At 38.1% G+C, this 19,455-nt stretch overlaps 1 protein-coding gene across 5 annotated transcripts in view; it reads right to left on the reverse strand.

Annotated features, from left to right (window-relative positions):
* ST18 (ST18 C2H2C-type zinc finger transcription factor) overlaps positions 1-19,455 on the reverse strand; it is a 166,200-nt gene that overhangs the window by 31,960 nt on the left and 114,785 nt on the right. For 2 of the 5 annotated variants that reach the window (XM_075704749.1, XM_075704750.1), the window contains exons 6-12: positions 16,920-17,110; positions 11,808-12,605; positions 8,917-9,051; positions 7,294-7,384; positions 5,662-5,766; positions 4,053-4,258; positions 672-883 (exon numbers count right to left, since the gene is read on the reverse strand). In XM_075704749.1, coding sequence (XP_075560864.1) covers positions 672-883; positions 4,053-4,258; positions 5,662-5,766; positions 7,294-7,384; positions 8,917-9,051; positions 11,808-12,605; positions 16,920-17,110 — 1,738 coding nt within the window. Of the gene's footprint in view, positions 1-671; positions 884-4,052; positions 4,259-5,661; positions 5,767-7,293; positions 7,385-8,916; positions 9,052-10,562; positions 10,587-11,807; positions 12,606-16,919; positions 17,111-19,455 lie in introns of those variants that run through there. The other 3 variants (XM_075704751.1, XM_075704753.1, XM_075704752.1) reach the window with 3 other exon arrangements.

Consider the following 19,455-nt stretch of genomic DNA (forward strand, 5'->3'; position numbering starts at 1 on the left):
AAATCATAAAGATCTGTGAGGAAACGCAGAGCAGAAACCAAAACATGAAAGCCACACAAACATCTACAATATTAGGCAGCTTTCCATTATGACAGACTTGCCCAAATTATCTATCTCCAAACGCTGTGGGCCTGATTCTCCTCTCTTGTCAGCAGAAAGGAGAATTTTACCAGAATCAGTTGTTATTTCCCTCCCTACACCTTGTCAAAGTGTCATGAGCTCCAAAGGCAACAGACCCAATAGGTGTAGTTCTGTTCCACTGCTAGCAAATATCACCTTGATTAATCACATGATTTTTTTTTAATCAGCCTCCAAAATGATCACTTATGGCAGGTTTCAGAGGGAGGAAAATTCCCTCTTTAAACAGATCTAACTCATTATCCACCACAGATTTTTGCTGGATTTCAAATATCCTTCTTTTTTTTCCTCCCACAAAACTCCCCCCTTGTATTTAGGGCTCAATTATGAAGAGAGTAGCAACATAATTCCTGCTATTTATTTATTTCTATCAGAACTGGTCACTACATTACTGATTTTTTCTGTGTCTCTTCAAAAGAGCATGCAAACAGAAGCCTCCTTTTTGGGGATTTAATGCAGTCACTAACATGAAAGACAGTTTATTCGCACAGTTCAGTAGCTAGCACACCCTCCAGGTTCTTGGACTACCCTACCTTGGCAGACAGACTCTGTGGTTTGTTGGAGAGGATCTCTGCTGCTTCCCTGCAGCGGGTGGAAAGGTTCAGGATAGCAGCAGCTGCTGCTATGTGGGTGTCTTCACTACATTGACCGTAGCTATAAGAGTTGGCATGGCAAGGGCTCTGTGTGTGGGCGCTAGCACTAGGCAGTCGATTAGAAAATTTCACTGGATTTGAAAAATGCTTTGCTGTTGAAGAGAGATTTGATTAGCAATTGCACGTATGAGATTTTTCCCATTAAACAGTTTTGTTTCTCAGACTACAATTTCATACATTAAAATATTCAAAGAATACATTTAAAACAGTCCATTTCCTATTGGCAGTAAGGGTTTGCTGCAAAAATGGCTTCAAAAACATGATAATTTGATTTTTACCCGACAGATACACATCTTTCAACAAAACATCTGAGACTTTTACTCTGATTTTACTCATTCTTTACTGAGGCATTAAAAGCAATGATGTCCAAGGAAAGACTGAACAACTGTCAGTGTGTTATCTGTTGTGACCTGACAACACTAGTGGGCAAATGCAATTGTAAATGTATCCTTATACAGACTTCCTCTTGGAGCAATATTGTGTAAGAAAACAACAGTGACCTGTCCAGTCTTAGCTAAAACAACACTGCTTACCCTACTTAAATGAATAAGTCTGTTATTTAAATAGCTTTGGTTGTGTGAGTAAAGAGAACAAGTCCAGGCTCTTGAATGAACTGGAGCAGTCAAATAAGAACATTACTTGTTAGGAATATTCAGTCCTGATTTTGTGGAAATTTTTAGGAATTTAAGTCTACCCTTTAATCAATTAAAAAAAACAATGACAATGAACCTTCAGAATACAACTGATCTTAGCTCACCATCTTATGTTGGCTATCGTTTGGAATAATACACAGATTTACTAGGCACAAAGAGGTCAGCTGAGAATGAAAAACTAACAGGTGAACAGAAAAGCACTTAGACAGACAAAACCGGTGTATGTGTGTCTTTGTCTTCTGCTCCATCAGCAGCACTTACTCTAAAACCAGTAGAAAGAACTCTGATCCCTGTTCTGGACTTTGGAGCTTGAGATACCACTAACTGTTGCAAGGAAAACACAGCCCCATGGTCCCTGCTCTTAGCAAGCAATAATTGCTTCTTTTGTCTGTAGCTCCCACAGTGTCCTACAAAGATAAACTAAGCAAAATCCAATTTCTCAGCCTACACCCAGATACACCAAGAACATTTCTGCGTACGGCCATCTGCTCGCTCCATAAAGATCTGCGCCCCAAGGCACTGGATCCCTTTGGATGTAGAGCTTTGGCTGAATGCATTTTAATGCTAAGACCTACACAAGACATTCAAGAACTTATCTTTCCTCAAACTTGGGATACTCTAAGTCAAATGTTTGTTTGTGTGCACTGACTGTAGCTGAATGCCATATTTAGTTTTTCTAAGTACTGGAGGCATCTCAGTAGAGAAATACGTAAAAGCTCATGATTCAGTTCTCCCTTTCTCCAGTGCAAATGAAAAAGGATTTATCTGCCCTGCTGTAAAACTGTAGCACAAGCAAGAGGGTCTACATTTTTAGCAGTTACTACAGCTAACTTCAAATTATATATAAAGAGCAAAAAAGTGCATTTTTCATTACCCACCCTAAAAGATAAAAAAACTATGAAGGGTGCATGTTTTGTTAACAAATCAAGTTTATAAGTGCAGAATCCACAGAGGGCTAATGACGGGCTTTTGGCTAGCTACATATTTACACAGGACGCTGAACCAATCACTACATCATCAGCTTCTTATTGCCAACTTTTGTATATCTCCATAGTTAAAGCACTCACCTGCTCTTTTCCTTTCACCTTTCCATTAAAATAATAGCTGCACACTGTAATCTTTGCAAGAATAACAGGCTGTAAACTTCAGCCCTGATATACATTATACATAAATTGCATATGTATGGATTTGCATTTGTATAAAAACAGTTCAATCATTTTTTTCTTGAAATGAACCTGTGAAATAGACATACATCTGTGCAAAGAGACAGCTAATAGGGAATATTCAATTTTACAAACAAAATTGGAAAATCTGCCACCCAAGAAGCTGGCAATGCACATATTTGCTTTCATTTGAACAAGCCTATTTTCCAGGCCAGATAAATATCTACTTTTCATTTGCAATGTTTAATAGGGTATTTATATATATACACAAACACGTAGATACCTACAAATATATATATGTGTGTGTGTGTGTACTTAGACACATACCCAAATAAATATATAAATATACAAATTTTATAAATATATAAAACATACGTAAATTACATAGTATTAGAAGTATATTCTATTCTATTCTATAATATTATATGTATATATATACATATATAAAATTTTCTGCTTTTCTGTTCACCTACTATGAATGTCGTTCTTTGTTGACATAAGTGGGATGCAATTTGTTTTCCTTTTTTGTTTTCCTTTACTAAATTTTTTGTCATGAACAAAAGAAAAAACAACTAAAGAGTCTTTTGTCACATTGGTTTGGATCTATTTTCTTCTGAACCCAAATATAGTGCAATTAAGCCCTTTTTTTCCATTTCCCTCATAGCAACAGAATCATTTGTTTCTTTGAACTAAAGAGTATTTTATAATGGTCAACATAATGGCAGAATCTTGCTAAAGTTTCCCATGCAGATTGTGAAGAGCATCTGCAATAAATAATAATTGTTTGCACTGTGGTATCTCATTTGTGCAGAGTAGTACCTCAGCAAATCTGTGAGTGATGCAAGCAAAGGAGTCTTGGTAACAATTTCATGCATTGGGTATGTCTGCACTACAAATATGATGTAGTACAGAAATATGAGATATCAAAACATATTCAACCCAGGCCTAGAAGTAAAGCAGTCAAGGCACATGGTCATCTAGGAGGAATACCACCTGTATGGGTGCATCTAAAAGGTATCTGAAATGCCTTTTAAAGCCTAACTTGGGTTTCTCTGTGCTACAATGCATTACGACTTGTGCAGACACATTCCATGGGACTTCTCGTGGCAGCATCCTATCACATAAATATATCACAATTTAGCCAAGGAAGAAGGTAACAGATAAGACATAAACCATTCCTTTTTACTCCTCTTTTCCCCTGATAATTGCTTTTAAAAGAAACATGAAAAAAGTAAATTTTATAGTGATGATATTTAGCATTCTAGCATTCTATATTTAGCAAACTAGTGATTATATTCAGTGTTCTGGCCACAAGTGGTTAAAGATGCGTCCTACAGAGATTTTTTGAATTCTAGAAGTTTAAAAGCAGAACAAGCAAAAAGAAAAAAGAAAAAGTCATTGACATTTTGCCCATTTTCCAAGAGATAATGGAATTTCAAGCTTACATTCAAGGAACTGGGGTGTTTTTCGTCCTTGTGCCACAGGTGCTGTTGTGCGTTTGCCAAAGACTTGTGCATCAAAGCTGGCATAATCAAATGGTACTTTCCCAAACTTCTCCTGTTCTTTTGCCAGGGTGGCTCTGGAGGAGGTGACTGGCTGTGAAGTTCTGTAATTGTACTGAGATACCTCAGGCTGCTTTGCTAAATTTGTCCTGCAGAGAGGAGAAAAAGAATGAGTGAGAAAGACAAGAATATCTTTAAATATCCTTTTCTTAAAAAATAGTATACTGTTGCCTCTCAGTATCAGGAAGTATGCTGTTATCACATGCAAAACTTACTGGTAGGTATATAAAAGAAATAAGTAAATATGGTGGCTGACCTAGTAGTCAAAGAGTACGTTGACTTCATAAAAGTTCAAAGCTGAGGATATAAAAAAAATCTAGTGTTCTCTAGTAACAGTGTGGGCTATTTACAAGAAAGATACTGACTTACGTCTAGATTACCACTGTAGCATGGTGCTTCTTTTATTTCTAATTTTTTTCTGGATTTTTGCTAGTCCAAGGACTTGTAGTTTTACAGATCACAATTGTTCTCACTTTACTGTGAATGAGTATGGTATAAATATAATATAAGATGATCCAAAATAATTGCTTCTGTTATTGGGAGGAACGAATGATTTATGGTGTGTTATTCCATTTAGTTACTGTTCAGTAACTACTTGTCTTTAGTAATTTCCTAAGGACTTTTCATATGTGGAGTTAAGGCCCGTGCAGTTGGCAGACACATGGACATAATATTCTGTAATGGCTCTGAAGGAACCATTAGAGCTGATCATGTCAATAATCCACAAATTAAAGTGTCCCCAAATAGACCTGAATATAATAGGTTGTAATGGTCGTGGTGCCAATGATGTGCAAATTATGCATGTCTGTAGGGTCCATATAACTCTCAAACAAAACACAATTGCAATAAAAAATGTTTTTCCTTTTTGGTGCCATTGTATAAAAAAATAAATTAAACTAATTAAGCCAATAAACTTAAAATAAAGAAACTCAAAATATGAATTATTCAATGGTGGGGAAACAGAATGAGCAGAGTTCTCAACCCTTTCAAATAACATGCTACTTACTGGATCACTGGAAGATTCCTCTGAAAAGAATCACTAAATAAATGTGGACTGAGCTGCTGAAAGTGCAATAAGGTCAAAGACATCTTTAATCAAGTTTCAGTGGCCAAAATATTGTAACAAAGGAACAGTTATTGAAAACTGTTTGAAACATTTCAGCAAGATAGGAGATTTGGTTTACAGGATAAAGACATTTGAGAACCATTGATTAGGCTATTTGCAGTGAAATAAGATTTAGTAGAATATATTTGATTTATTTTTCGAAAGATATGTCTGTTGTCTTTAATGTCAGCCTCATGCACAAGAACCAGCAGAAGGCTGCTTGTTAACTTTTGAGATACAGTCAAGTTATTTAGCTTTGCAGAGGTTCATCTTGGAAAACCAAGTTACCCCTGTAGCTAAAATCTGAAATGGGGGAAGGAGCTGAGGACTAATCAACAGAGTTTGCGCAGAAATACTTTGGAGAGACTACTTTGTGAGGGTTCCTACCTGTGAGTCTGGTCATGGCACTGCCCAGCTTTTGGAGACTCAAGCTGGTTCTTTTCCTGGGACATTGCCAACTTTTCAGCTGCAGCAATTGGGCAACCAGAAAGGCTGTTTAAAAGCAAGGTGAAGAAAAGAAACAAGAAAGAAAGAAAGAAAGAAAAAAAGGTTAAAATGAAATCTTAAGTAAAGGAAATGTGCGCTGTGGAACCCAATGACTTTGAATTTCTCTGGTGCCCTGTGCATCTATGGGAACTACTGCTATTATAGCCTAGATTCATCTGTTTCTCAGCCCTTAATGCAAAACTGTGAAATCTGTGCATTTGAGGTGATATATCTGGAAACTGAATCATGTAGGAGTTTTCCACAGTTCTGCTTTGATGTCTTGTGGCTGGCAAGTCACTAGTAAATTTTTTGACAAATGCCATTTACTTTATCAGCTAAACCATGCATATAAGCCTCCTACTGATTAAAAGGAAAGAGAATTTGGGGAAAAAACAGGGGTATGTGAATGACTGTTACCAAAGAACACACTGTGTCATTTCAAGTTGTGCTTTCTTTTTTTTTTTTTTTCCATTTGCTTTATTACATTAGAACATGTTTTCTTATTTTATTCATGGGTCACTTACGATACAGCTAATGTTCTGCAAAGATGACTGGGGATTTAAAACAGGTAACACAATGAAAAAATATTTACTGGTTCCTTATATATTCTTGTAGATGATCTTGTGCTCTTTCTGGTGAAGACTACAAGATAGTAACACAATATGATAATCCTTGATTTTGATGCCCTCATACAATAACCAATCAACCAATCAAACACCAACAAAAAAGAAAATCCCACAAAAATTCAGTTCAATAAAGAAAGTTGGTTTTGAAAATGTTCTGTCCCAAGTTTGATTGTAAGAATGACATATTTTTCCAGAAGCACTGTAATGGAATATTTTGCCTTGCTGGCTTCCAGCAGAAAGCAGTACTGACAAGAGCCATGCCGACAGCAGTGGCTTGCTGGTGACAGAGCACGTCAGCTCTCTGCCTCACCTGCAGCCCAGCTGTGATTCCCCAGCTGCCTGTCTGGAACGCTTTTCTCAATTTTACTTTCTCCCTGCAGGCAGCAAGTTAAACAGACAAGAGTGTTCCAAGTGGGAAGATGACATTCCTGAGGGTAATAAATGGAGTTAGTTTTTACAGGGATTCTAAAGTATTCCACTTAAAATTTCCTGTTTTGCTAAAGGGAATGTGGCTTGATAGGAAGTTTTTGCCAAGGACTACCATGTCTGTGGTGCTAAATGAAGAGTCTTCGGTTTCTGCTGGCTTTTCCAGTTGTAGCAATGAAAATGTATTTGTTCGTTCCTACCTCTTCACATGACGGTGTTTCACTGTGAAGACTGTAATGAAATTGCAGTTTGAAATCTCATCTCTGAAAAATACTAGTGGAATTTGCCATCCTCAGTGCTGCAGCCATTTTTGATATAATGAAATTAAACACAATTATTTGGTTACAAATCACACAGGCTACCCTTTCAGTTCATAGGCATTCTACAGTGTAGTACATAACATCTAATTCCAAGACTTGCCCATTAATTTACTCCTGAGTACATGTTAGATTTTAAGTGGACAGGAACTTTTCTGAACTACCTTCTGTGTGTGTTGCGATTGCTGTTGACATGTCCTCTTCCTGTGCATCCTGGGGTGGGGCACTTTAAAACATTTTCATGCATGGCAAGAACTAAACAGGAATAAGAAAAAAAGAAGGTGATAATAACATACATCAATGAAAAATACGTATACTAAAAAATATGAACATTTCTTCTTCAGACTCAGATACTCAATTATGTCACATTTTGACCACAAAAGCAAAGGAGACACAAAGGACCTCCAACACAGCAAGGCTGGTGCCTCCAGCGTACATCAGTTTATCCTTACATCTCCGTAGTGTGGCTTCCCACACACACATCATTGTTTCTATGGACTTCAAAAGAACAGAGGCAGGAGTTAGCAAGGACGTTACAGCATGAAACACTTTACCCTCTGGTTCATACACCACTAACACAGTACATGTACATTTCTTATGCCCTTTGGTGTGGATTGTTTTGATTAAGACTGAGATGTATGTCTGTGTAAAACAGAGTATGTCTTTGTACGTCTGCCCTCATGACTTTAGTACTGCATTACCCCTTTGGGTGCAGAGTGCTTCAAAAAAGCTGACTGTTCAGTCAACTGGTTTGTTCTGGCAGGAACCAAATTATAATTTTTTTTTTTTTTTTCCAGCAGGACAGAACACATCTGACTGAAGTGTGATAATTAAAAAGGACTTGTTAATTTTAACTTTTTAGAAAGTTAATGTTGCTAAGGCCTTCCAAATGCAGCAGCCTGCTTAACACAGCAGATGTTTCTATAAATACAGTTTAGTATCAGATTTTAGGGAGAGCTACAGTTAGGAAGAGGACATTGGTAAAGTGCAAGTATCCCTTTAATTTGTTGTTATGCATGCCACTGCAAAAATCAATCTGACTAACTAGGTTGTTTAAACGAATAGTTTCACATTAGGTTTTGGCTTATTATGCAGCATTTCATTACATCACATTGCAGGATTACACACACACCCCAACCAATGTAATCAGATCAGCACAGTTAGAAATAAGTGGGGAAATTCAGGCTAGACTGGGCATAAAGATTTAGCACAATACAGCCATACAAGAGGGACATGCTGTGGACTACCACTGGGATGTACATCATGATGGAAGTAACTTTTTTGAGCTCAGTGGTAAGGGGGACTTCTGGAAATATCTCTGAATGAGTATGCCCAGGCCTCAGTTATTGACAATGAAAACCAGCAGCCTTGGTGTATGATTATTGCAAATCAAGTCACAGCTCTGCAACAAGCAGGTGATTTCTGCGGTGCATGCCTTAGCAAAGGCATGGGCAAGAAAGATCTTGCAGATTCGTAAGACTACAGCGTGCAGGTCTGCTGGCAGGGATGGGGATAGCTTGGCTCTGATCTTATTCTTCCCAGGCCACCTGAGGAGCCAACTGCTGTTTGTAACGCTACTGCGAAGGAGTACTTGAGCTTCACAAGTGTGGGAAGTAGGACTGTGGCTAAGAGCTGGAGGGCAAAGAAGGTGCGATGGCTCCTATCTCAGCCTCATTCTGCAACCTCACCCAGAAAACGTGGGTTTCTTTTCCAGCATGACCACACACTACCCACAATACTGGGCCAGATCCAGTTGTTATGCTGGACTGCGGGGTGATGATACTCACTTTCGAGTGGCACTCTAACTTTATGTGGACAGCCTGAGAGACTGCGGTGGTGGGGGTACAGCCCAGTCACGTGCCCTGTGCCATCACATCCTGGGATGGGACATTTGGTTTCTCTCTTTTCAGGCCTGGGTGAATCTGCAGAGAAATCAGATAAGGATTTTGTTTGGTTTTAGCTGCTGTCTGCACTCAGCTGAGTGATTCTAGCAGTGTGATACTCTCTGTTTTGTATTTCAGATGTAATTCCTTCACAAAGTTTTAACAGAGACATATGCAATTTAAGCATTACTTTAGGTGTTCACACTGTGTCCTTTAAACAATGGCTCCCCCCTCCCAATATGCCATTTATGTGATAAACGATATAGCTTTAGGATTGGAGTGTCATTTATTCCATTCAGAGCCCTAAACAGGACAGAAGCCACAATCCAGTAAGCCAGAAAACTGGCAGCATCAGCCAAGAGCAAGATCTATAAAGGAATAAATAAAAAAGCAGAAAAAATCTTTTACTCTTAATGTCAGACTCCAGGAAGCTGGGACGACCAAATAAAAGCTGTGGTGTGAAACGAACAAACAAACAAACAAAAAGCATTTCAACCAGAAGCCATTCCTTAAATATCGCAGATCTCTAGGCTGTAGGTTCTTTGTTAGGAAACTGAATACGTGCCACTTTACATTTGAGAGGCAAGGCAAGCAGCTCCCTCTGGTACACATGGCAATGCCGCTTTGTGGAGCAGCCCACAAAGACAGTGAAAACATGGAGCAGCCGATACCCTTTCAAAGGCGAGGTCTCAGCCCAGCCCCACAGCTACCGCTCTGTAATGGCTGCAGTGCCTTCCCAATTTTTGTTTCAAGCACCTAGAATTGTGCAAGAAGCACTGGTCAGAAAGCCTTTATTTGATTTCCAATGCAGGATCAAAAGTCTGGGCGAGAAAGGAATGAATTCTGGTCCAGAAATTCTCTTGTGAGAAATCTGGAGGAAGTGGCCGCATAAATTGCTGAGGATGGTTTTAGCTCCATCTGTGATTGGCTGCCAACAGCATTCGGCGCTGGGGGAGGAAACAGCTGCAGCCAGCACAGGCAGCAGCCTCCTTCAAGCTCGATTTGTTGGACCGTGAGGTAGGACGTGCTTAGGGACAGGATCGCCAGAGGCAGCTGAGGGTTAAACTTCCTGGCAAGACTTTAGGTAAAAAAAAAAGAAATAAGAAGGAAAGAAAATAGACTGAGCATCAACAGGAGACCACATGCTTTTTAGAATCACTGCAAATGGAAAGTGCTGCAAAAGCGGACAGAAAATACAGAGGGACCCTGAAATATGATTTAATTTTTCCCCCACTAATTGGAAAGCTTTATCATTAAAAAGATGTAAAAATATAAATGTAAGCCATGTTTTTCTGATGTAGTGTCCAAGAAAGAAAATTAAGAGGTGATGGATTTGATGGTGGATTTTTTCGAAATAAAACCCAGTTAATTATGTAAAGTGAAAAAAAATATGTGCCTGAGACTACAATGACTAAAATCATACGGTGTTTATACAACCTGAACAAAGCCTAGTTTGTTCCTCCATGAGTGTTACCTCTGAACTCACCTGCAAACTACAGCTGATAATAACATGAAGCAAACCAGGAAGGGCCAGATTCTGCCATGCTTACCAGCACTGCTCCTTCCTATGTGTGCTGTGAGAAAGTCACATTGACACCAATGTGAACCTCGTGAACACAGCTGGTCTCAGGGTAAGAAAAAGTATCTGTAAAATTCCTGCATATACCATAGTCATCTGAGCAAATAAAGGTTCATGTAGTTTAGCAAGGAAATAGACTAATACCATGCAAGCACAACTTAAGACATGCTAATGAAAAGACCACTTGAGACAGAAAAATGAGATGCATGCATATTCTTCCCAAATACTACAGGAAATATTTTGTAGTTGCAACTCCTAAGACAACTTGTCAGTTACACACTAAATGCTTTAGATAACTAATATTTGCAGTATCTACAGGGACTACTCTAAAGTAACACTAGAAATACCAAAGTAAATCATTTATCAAAAGCAGAAGTTGCAGCAATGCTGGGGTGACCTCAGTGTATTTGGAAGCCCAAAAGGAAAAGTCAAAGGACAGATGGATGTATTGTTGCTTATTACAGCAGGGAATGTGCTTATAGAATGACATCTCTTGATGTTCTGTAATTATCCTCAATTGAGGAGTTTCATACGAGGCAGCCCAGTTTACAAATCAAACCCAAATCTTTTAAATCTCCACTTCTGGAAGCCTGATTAAGTGCTGAAAATGGAGCAATGTTCCTACAGCTTTGTAGGATGCCACAAACCATCAGAAACAATAAAGATTTTGGAACTTACTGGTAATTCTGCTGATGGTGAATGAGGCAGAAGAGCACGGCTTGTGCTTTCCTGGCTCAGAAGTGCTGGCTGTAGCAAAATGTAATGTTGATATGTGAAGTAGACTGAACTCAAAAAGCACATGGCTTAGGAATTAGCTGGTTTGTTTGGAAGAGGCCAGTTTTTCACCCTAACCTTTCCTTAAGCACCATTTTAATGCCTTCGCTTTTGGCTGCTGAAATTTAGGAGGTATGTATTAACGCCCTATGGAGGAGGAGGCAGCCGAGGAGGAGAAGGAGGAGAAGGAGTGTCAGTGCCAGCTACACAGCCCTTTTAGTACCCATTACTGATCATTTCACATAGCGGTTTGGCAGGAAGCCAAGTACCTAGCGTTTAACCTGGTTAGATGTAAGGCACTAGTGTGAAGGTACATAATTAACAAAATTACCAGCTAAATTCCAGATTCTTTACTGTTGCTATAAAACCCAGCTCAGAATCCTCTTATCAGTCACAGGATAAATGTTTAAGCCAGTAAGAACAGCCAAAAATACTTCCTTACGTTTGTTGCTAAATATCTGTCTCCCACCAATGTCAATAACTTTGGTTTGCCTCCTTTCCCCTGCTAGGTGCTCCAGAAGAAACCTGTCCAGTTCCTTGTAGGTGCTGTGAAACACATGCCCTTGCTCTGCCTGCAGAGCGATTGCTTGTTCTAGCAAACTCAAGTTCCCTTTTGTTTTGTCCAGCTCGACTGATGCTTCTGTGGTTTCTGACAGGCACTCGTTGTCATCTTCTTCACTTTCAGGGAAGGGATTCTGAATTCTCTTCTCAAAAGGATCTGGGTGAGACTCCTGGGGTGCTCTTAGCTCTGTTTCTGAGTCACAAAGTGTTTCACAAGGGCCAAATTCTACCTCTTCCTTCTTAATTTCTGGGACTTCCAGGATGCTAGGTTGACTACACTCTACAATATACTTCTGAGTTACATGGGGCTTTATACTAGTTTCTTCTGAGAAGTTTGAGGAGCTGTCCCACTCGTTGTCCATAATTTCAGAGTTACTTTCATTTTCCTCAGATGAACAGTATTTTGGGTCAGAAATAACAGTCTTTTCCTTTCCTTCAGCTGAGTTAATCATGTAACATTCATCAGTGTCATCACTTTCTGTTTTTAAGGATTGAATGCCGCTATCATTTAGATTTTCTGCCACTGTTTGGCTGGGTGTGTCCTTTGCTAATTTTCCCATGTTCATCAAAGATTTGGCCACATCATCTTGATAGCTGGAGTAGTTATCTTTTCTTTGACTGGAATTTTCTTGTCCACCCAAGAGAGGGGTTTCCTCAGATGATTTTGGAGTACTTTCCTCTGCATGAGAAAAAAGCAAGAGAAAAATTTGTAAGAATAACTGCTTTTTGAATATTGTAGAAGTGATATGAAGATATTTACTTACCAATCGCCATTTCTTTACTCAAAGGTACTCTGAAATGATTGAATTCACACCAAGGCTGTGTTTGAAATGACTGCTTGTAACATCAGGAAAAGCCCTTCTAAGATTATATCTACTTTATATTATAGCTCCAAAACTATATGAAAAATAAATATGTTGCCATTTTTCACTGATGGTGAAGACATATATTGTCTTAGAACACACGCACACTCGTATACATTCATATAAATATAATGTGCCATAGATAGATAGATACTGTTTATATACACACAATCTATATAATATATGCATACATATATACAAGCGCACACACACACACTTTAAAATTCCTCTGATATATTTGCACTTTTATTTCATCTAAGACTCCCAAATATTTTCTCAAAATAGACCCTAATTACTTTCCCAGTCACCCCAGATCCCAAGAAAGACCTTGATGGAAAATACCTTAATACTTCGCAAAGGGCAAGCTCTTGGTCACCATTGCAATTACCACATTAAGTGATAGATCAGGTCATGCACAGAGAAACAGGAATGGTTGTTATGTACAGAGTCATAAAGGACTTGTTAAAGACACCACTGAAGTGCATCCTGTCTTTATAAACATCTTTCTTCAGAAGAAAAGCAGCAGCCAGCAGGTAATAGAGGCTGCATGTAGGAGAGGTTGTCGGTGTGGAAGACAATATGCCTTTTGTATCTCATTTAATTTTTTATAAACATTTCCTCTGACAAGGACACTCAAAAATACATCTCCATCATCTTCCTTTCTGGTAATTATCTCTCTCAAATCAACACTGGTTTGCCAGGATCAAGTAAATATTGCCATAGTAACTAAAAGCATTTTTGGATGAAGGGAAGAATTTAGTCACAACACTAGCCCCTTCAATAATGCTGATTATAGGGTACATACTTTTGTTGGGATCTATTCAACATAAACTGAAAAATTTAACATTTTACTTCCTAGAAAGGAGGATGAATAAACAAGCACAGACTATTTCATAAGATGTGTCTGTCCTCTCCTGAATCAGAAGAACTCCAGGTTTAAATAATAAATTAAGCATAGTCTAAAATGCAAATGAAGTTTCTCTCAATAACACAGCGAGCTATTAAGAGAAAGTGTAAAGGGTTATGATAATTTTAAAGTATTATGAACTACAGAAAACAAATAAAAAGCATTTTCAGTGAATATGTCCAATTCATTGAACTATTCTCTCAATCCACTTAACTACCCACATGTGTACAATAATGATTTATAGACATTATACCTAATTATGCATATTTGGGCTGTGTTAGAGTGCCTAACAAAAGCTCTAGAAAGCAACAATTACCTCTGTTGCTTAGCTACATAGTTTAAAATATTCCTATTAAGTGCAGATTATTGTGGAGGGGAAAAGGGGGACAAAAATGCACATGTGCACCACAATGCATTTCACTTTACTGCTGCCAAACTGTTAGCATTTTGGGTCACTTCCAGTTTACATAATTGTTTGGTTCAACTGTTTGTTATATGTTAAAAGAAAATATTGATTAATTCTTATTCTTCTTCAGAAAATTGGACTCACGCAGGGAGAGGTGGCCTTGTACACTGTGTGCATAAAGTTGTGTTTAAAAAAAATGTCTGTAAACCTTAGTGTAACTTTTTAGCAGCTGGTCTGGTACCACACACATTGCAGTATTCTGAATAAAGAAGTCTGCTGTCTTTTCACATCTCAGCAAGTAAGAATGATGATTTGGCTCTATAACCAATTTTAGTTAAATGAGGTTTTATTATTTGCTCTTCTGCCATTTGGAAAATAACAGAATCCCATCAGTGGGTCATTTCAAAAAGTAAGAAGTTCTAGTTTTAAAAGAAATCTCCCACGCTTCAAAACAAAACAAAGAAAACAAAACTTGATAATAGTAATAGATCTTTTCAGTTATTTTTCTATGTGAAAGATGAAAAATAATATAAATGCATGATAAGAGATTTTTGCTTCTTAAATAATCAGCAATTTTTAAATGCAATGTTTAAAAATTTGTTGTTGAACCAGTCTTAATGGTTCAGCTGTCCCAGCTTTGCTTTTCACTTCTACAGGGTGTAAATTTACTTTAAAAATAATCAGACCTCAGCTTAGTTTACAGTTGCATCACTCAATGAACTGAAGCATTAACTGATCAACAGACAAGAATAATGAGTTCATAATAAAATGAACAATATTACACTAAGAAATTACAAATAAACCTACATACCCAGACCAGCTCTATGCTTTAGCTGAAATTTGTTTTGTAGCTGGCAAAATTAATGCAAAATGGATAGGTTGTATTATGATGACATAAACAGGTTGGGAGAAATCTCACTGTTACCAAATAAATCTTTTTTAAATCAAGCAGTTTTTTTCTTTTGACAGAAGGGCTGGGTGCAAATAGGGTTTCCCTACATTTATATCAATGGACCTGGCCCAACACCTGCCCTTTTTAAAAAAAAAAAGAAGTTTGTATGGCACAAGTTCTTCCTTTACACCCGTGATAGTACTTTCCCTTCAGTGAGTTCTTCAAGCTGTGCAGAGGACAGACACAGGGAAAGAAAAACACATTACTGAGGGCAGCTCTGGAAGTCCAGGAACCAGGCTGATTCAATGCAAGAAAAATTAGCTAAAATCTATATATCTTAAACAAACAAACAAACAAACAAACAAAAAAAACCCAAACCAAAACAAAAAAACCCCAACCTCAACCAAAAAACCCATACAGGAACTCTTACTTAAACAGCTTCCCTTCTGGTGTTAGGAGATAGAAATACACCTTGCAGGCTGGACAGGTATTGAGAACCATGAAGCTTTTTTTCTTGATGAATTTAGCTTAGTAATGTCACCGAAAAGACAGAGACATTGGGTATCACCTTGTTAATTAATGTTCTGTTTGAAGAGGGAGCTCCCTTCTAGGCTTTCACGCTGATGGGATGCAGACCCCTGGAAGAGACTCCTCCTCGAAGACTTACAAGACACAACTGGCTGAAATCTTTGCCATATAGAAATGACACAAAGACCTCCACTGATTTCAGTAGAACAGGATTTGACTCTTTAATCTGACAGACAGCTGCAGCCACCTTCTATGTGTTTTATAGTCTTCATAGGTATAAAATTGGGGGGGGGGGGTGGTTTTGGTTTTAAGGAAATTCTGTTTAGAGTGGATAAAGACATAAATTCCTAATCTCAGTTCATCATATAACCATAGAACATCCCAGGTTGGAAGGGACCTCAAAAGATCATCTGGTCCAACCTTTCGTGAAAAAGAGAGCCTAGATGAGATTATCTAGAACCCTCTCTTGCCAAAATATTTGATAAGAAGAAACTGAGTGGAAAATAAATTACCTTTAAACTCCCATAGCAACCAGCAACTGAGTGGAATATAAGTTCATTCTGTTTTCATATTATCTATGATTACTAATTTCCCAGTGCCAGATCACACTGATTTTATCTTGACATTTGCTATCTCCTGATGACTCCTCCCTTTAAAACAAATGCAGAGTGTATTCCACTGATATCGTCTCATTTGCCTGATTAACAATTTGTGCAGGTCTTCTTAAACAAATATGTGATGGCCAATTTAGTTTGATATTTTTTGTTCATCTTGAATATATATAAACATATATTAGAAAGAAAGAGCAATAGAGACATATTGTAGCTATACCTTTCTGTCTCCCCATCCTCTTCCATATTTTCCAGCATACACGTCGTAGAAGTTTCTATAAGTTGTTGGACATGTTTGGCTTAGCAGAGTTGGAATAACAAGTATAAAAGTGCTGAGTCTAATAATCGTGTTAAACAGAACACACGTAGCAGTCACATGCATGAAATTGCTTTGCTAAATGTTAAAGTCAACAATGTTTTGCTAAGCATTTTTTTTCTTCCTAAGAGCTCTATATATTCCAGTGAAAATCTGCTCTTCATAAATGTGTTTTTCTCAGTGGTGGGCTTAACCTTGTTCTTTGACAGAGCTAGTGGAGAAGCAGATGCTGCTCCATATCTGACCTGCTGCAGTAGTTGTGTCTCTGTGTGACCTACAAAGCATTTACTAGACCCTAGGAGGAGTTATTGTACAAAATAATTGGAAGTATGATGGTTAAACCTAGACAGAAATGCACCATTCCAACTCTGTTCGAAGTCAAACACATTCTGCATCCTTTTTAAAAATACTGTTTCATGTGTCCCTTCCTGTGGAATTCAGGTTCAAGCAGAGCCACAGTGCAAGGCTACCTGGAGTTGAGCTGCTTTCGAGGACACTGATCTCTTCCTGTAAATCTGTCCTGTCTTCATTTTCATCTTTGCATTCCACACTGGGGCTGTAGTGGCGGGGTTTCATTAACAGGGACTTCCTTTTGTTGACAGGAATGCCTGGTATCTGGTCTTCGGCTTTTCTCTTCTTAGCCATGGAGCATTTGTAGGCACTGTAATGATCAATTGGCAATGATAGAGAAAGAAGTGGGACAAGTGAGGGGAAAATTGTTTAAAAAATAGCACCATCCTCTAGTTTAATTCTAAGTATAAAAGTGAGGACTGACAAAATATTAATTCAGTTTCAGCAAGTTGTGTTTAGTGGATATTTATTTTAGCTGATGCACTCAAAGTTCAGGGCACAGGCAAGTTCCATTTCTTTTCATTGCTGCCAAAAGGGAAGGGGCATGAGGAGGAAGACAAAACCAAAAAAACCATAATCCAACATCCTTAATCCTAAATAAGCATATGCTAATCTAAGCCCTGCTCTGCAGTAAAATAAATACACCCAGGAAAGGATGAACAAAACTGTAGCCTGGGCTGATAATTGAGAGAAACAGCTGAGGGGAAAAATATACCACCAGTTATACTACAATATCCTGAACCTTTGGCTCCATTACCTTTACGTCACTGTGGATATCCAATTACACACCTTGAGTTCAACAGCATAAAACTGTGTGAAACACACTGTACCATCAGAAAATTTTGCAGTACAGGTCTTTTTTTTAATATCTGTCCCAGTCATTGGTTTAATTTCATTAACTTCAGCCATAAATGCCTAGTTTAAGTTCTTTTTAGGTCTCTATATAGACTTTGGAAAAGGGCTCATCCAGAGGGCAATTCATCCCACTTAAAACTAGATCTATCTGATAAACAGGGTGAGCTGTCCCCTGGGAAAGGCCTTGCCCCATCTAGATGTCTAACTTTCAGATGACCATCATAAGGAGAGGGCAGTATTTTAAAGAGGAAGATTTTTAGCAGTTTTGATATACTTCTTTCAGCTCCTATGAAATCCACATATTGCTCTGCATATTAATTTGCTTCTACAGATATTTAGCAAAGCCTTTGCTGCCATGCAGCTGATCTGGGTGGCATATAGATGATACATCATATGACACCTCACTAAGGACGGCTTCAACCCTTTCTTTTTAATAACTTTTTGTGTAAGCAATTTGGCAAGACTTCATTGTTCTCTCACACACAGTATTCTAAGAAATTTCTGTAGTACGAGTAATAGTGCTTATATTATATCTGTCAGAGATGAAAAAGCTACATATACGAATCTGTGTAATCCACTCAATGGTTTCTTGACCTTAGGCACAGCCAGGGTGCATTACAAATCTACACGATGCCCTTAGGTGTTGGATTTTGCATTTGGCTCACTGACTTAGCTGCAAGATTTGCAAAAAATCCATGTATGCAGAGAACTCCTATTGGTTACACATATTACAAGCTCAACAGCATAAATTAATCCTTCCAAGGTATCTTATGTACACTAAATTGGCTCAGGTTCTGATTGTTTTGGATGAAAGCATATGACTAACTTGAGCTTTTCGTTAAAAAAAATTCCCCGTTTTTGGCTAAGCACCTTTTTGGCAATCCATCATTGCAAACATGAAGGACATAGACATACGAAGATCTGCGTTTTAGGGGGAATGTTAAAACGCTACCATACGCATCTTAAACACAGTGCATATTCTTGTTCTTCTGAAAGCTAAAATGCTATGGGCATCAGGAATACTGGGTGCTAAGCACCTGCTGTAGTTGAATTTATTACAGCTTCTGTGTTATTTCTCTGTTTATGAATAGAGGATAACATGAGTATCATATTAAAGGTCAGAATCACAATGGTATAAGCGTCCCCTTGGAAATGATGCCCATATAACAGACATCAGGGATGGGTGTAGTGCAGACAAATATGCATAATTTATTTCTAAGAAAACGCAATCAAGAGTTTCTTAATTTATATGTGTGAACAGCCCTTCATACCATTCATGTTGTTTCAGGAAAATTGAATAAAAGACAAATGTTTGAAAACCCTTCACACACCATTGTTTTTATCAACCAAAACCTTCACTAGGTTTGCTTTTGATCTTTCTCATTTATTTGTCAAGCTTCAATTTTACCTCCGGTAGCTACTGTGAGAGTGTTTAGGACAAGATGAATTTCCAGTATTTAATTCCCCTTTGACGAATCTACAGCTGCTTCTTACACAAGCATAATTAATAGATTTTTAGAACAGAAGATCCAATTAGATCACCTAGTATGCCCTGTGCAACACAGGTCATAGAACTTCATCTGGCTCTTCGGTTTTAATCCTGTAATTTGTCTGACTATTGTGTATCTTCCAGTCAAGTTAAGGGAAAACATGGTAAGACAGTAAGTCGATTGCTGTATTTTTGGTCACTAAGTACAATCCTTTTCTAGTTACATGATGTTAGAAGCCCATCACTGTGGGCTGGCACAACAACTATTAAACATGCTGGTTTTTCACCACAACTGTGAATGATAGCCCAAC

This window comes from Pelecanus crispus, chromosome 2 (assembly GCF_030463565.1).
Source record: "Pelecanus crispus isolate bPelCri1 chromosome 2, bPelCri1.pri, whole genome shotgun sequence".
NCBI classification, from domain to species: domain Eukaryota; kingdom Metazoa; phylum Chordata; class Aves; order Pelecaniformes; family Pelecanidae; genus Pelecanus; species Pelecanus crispus.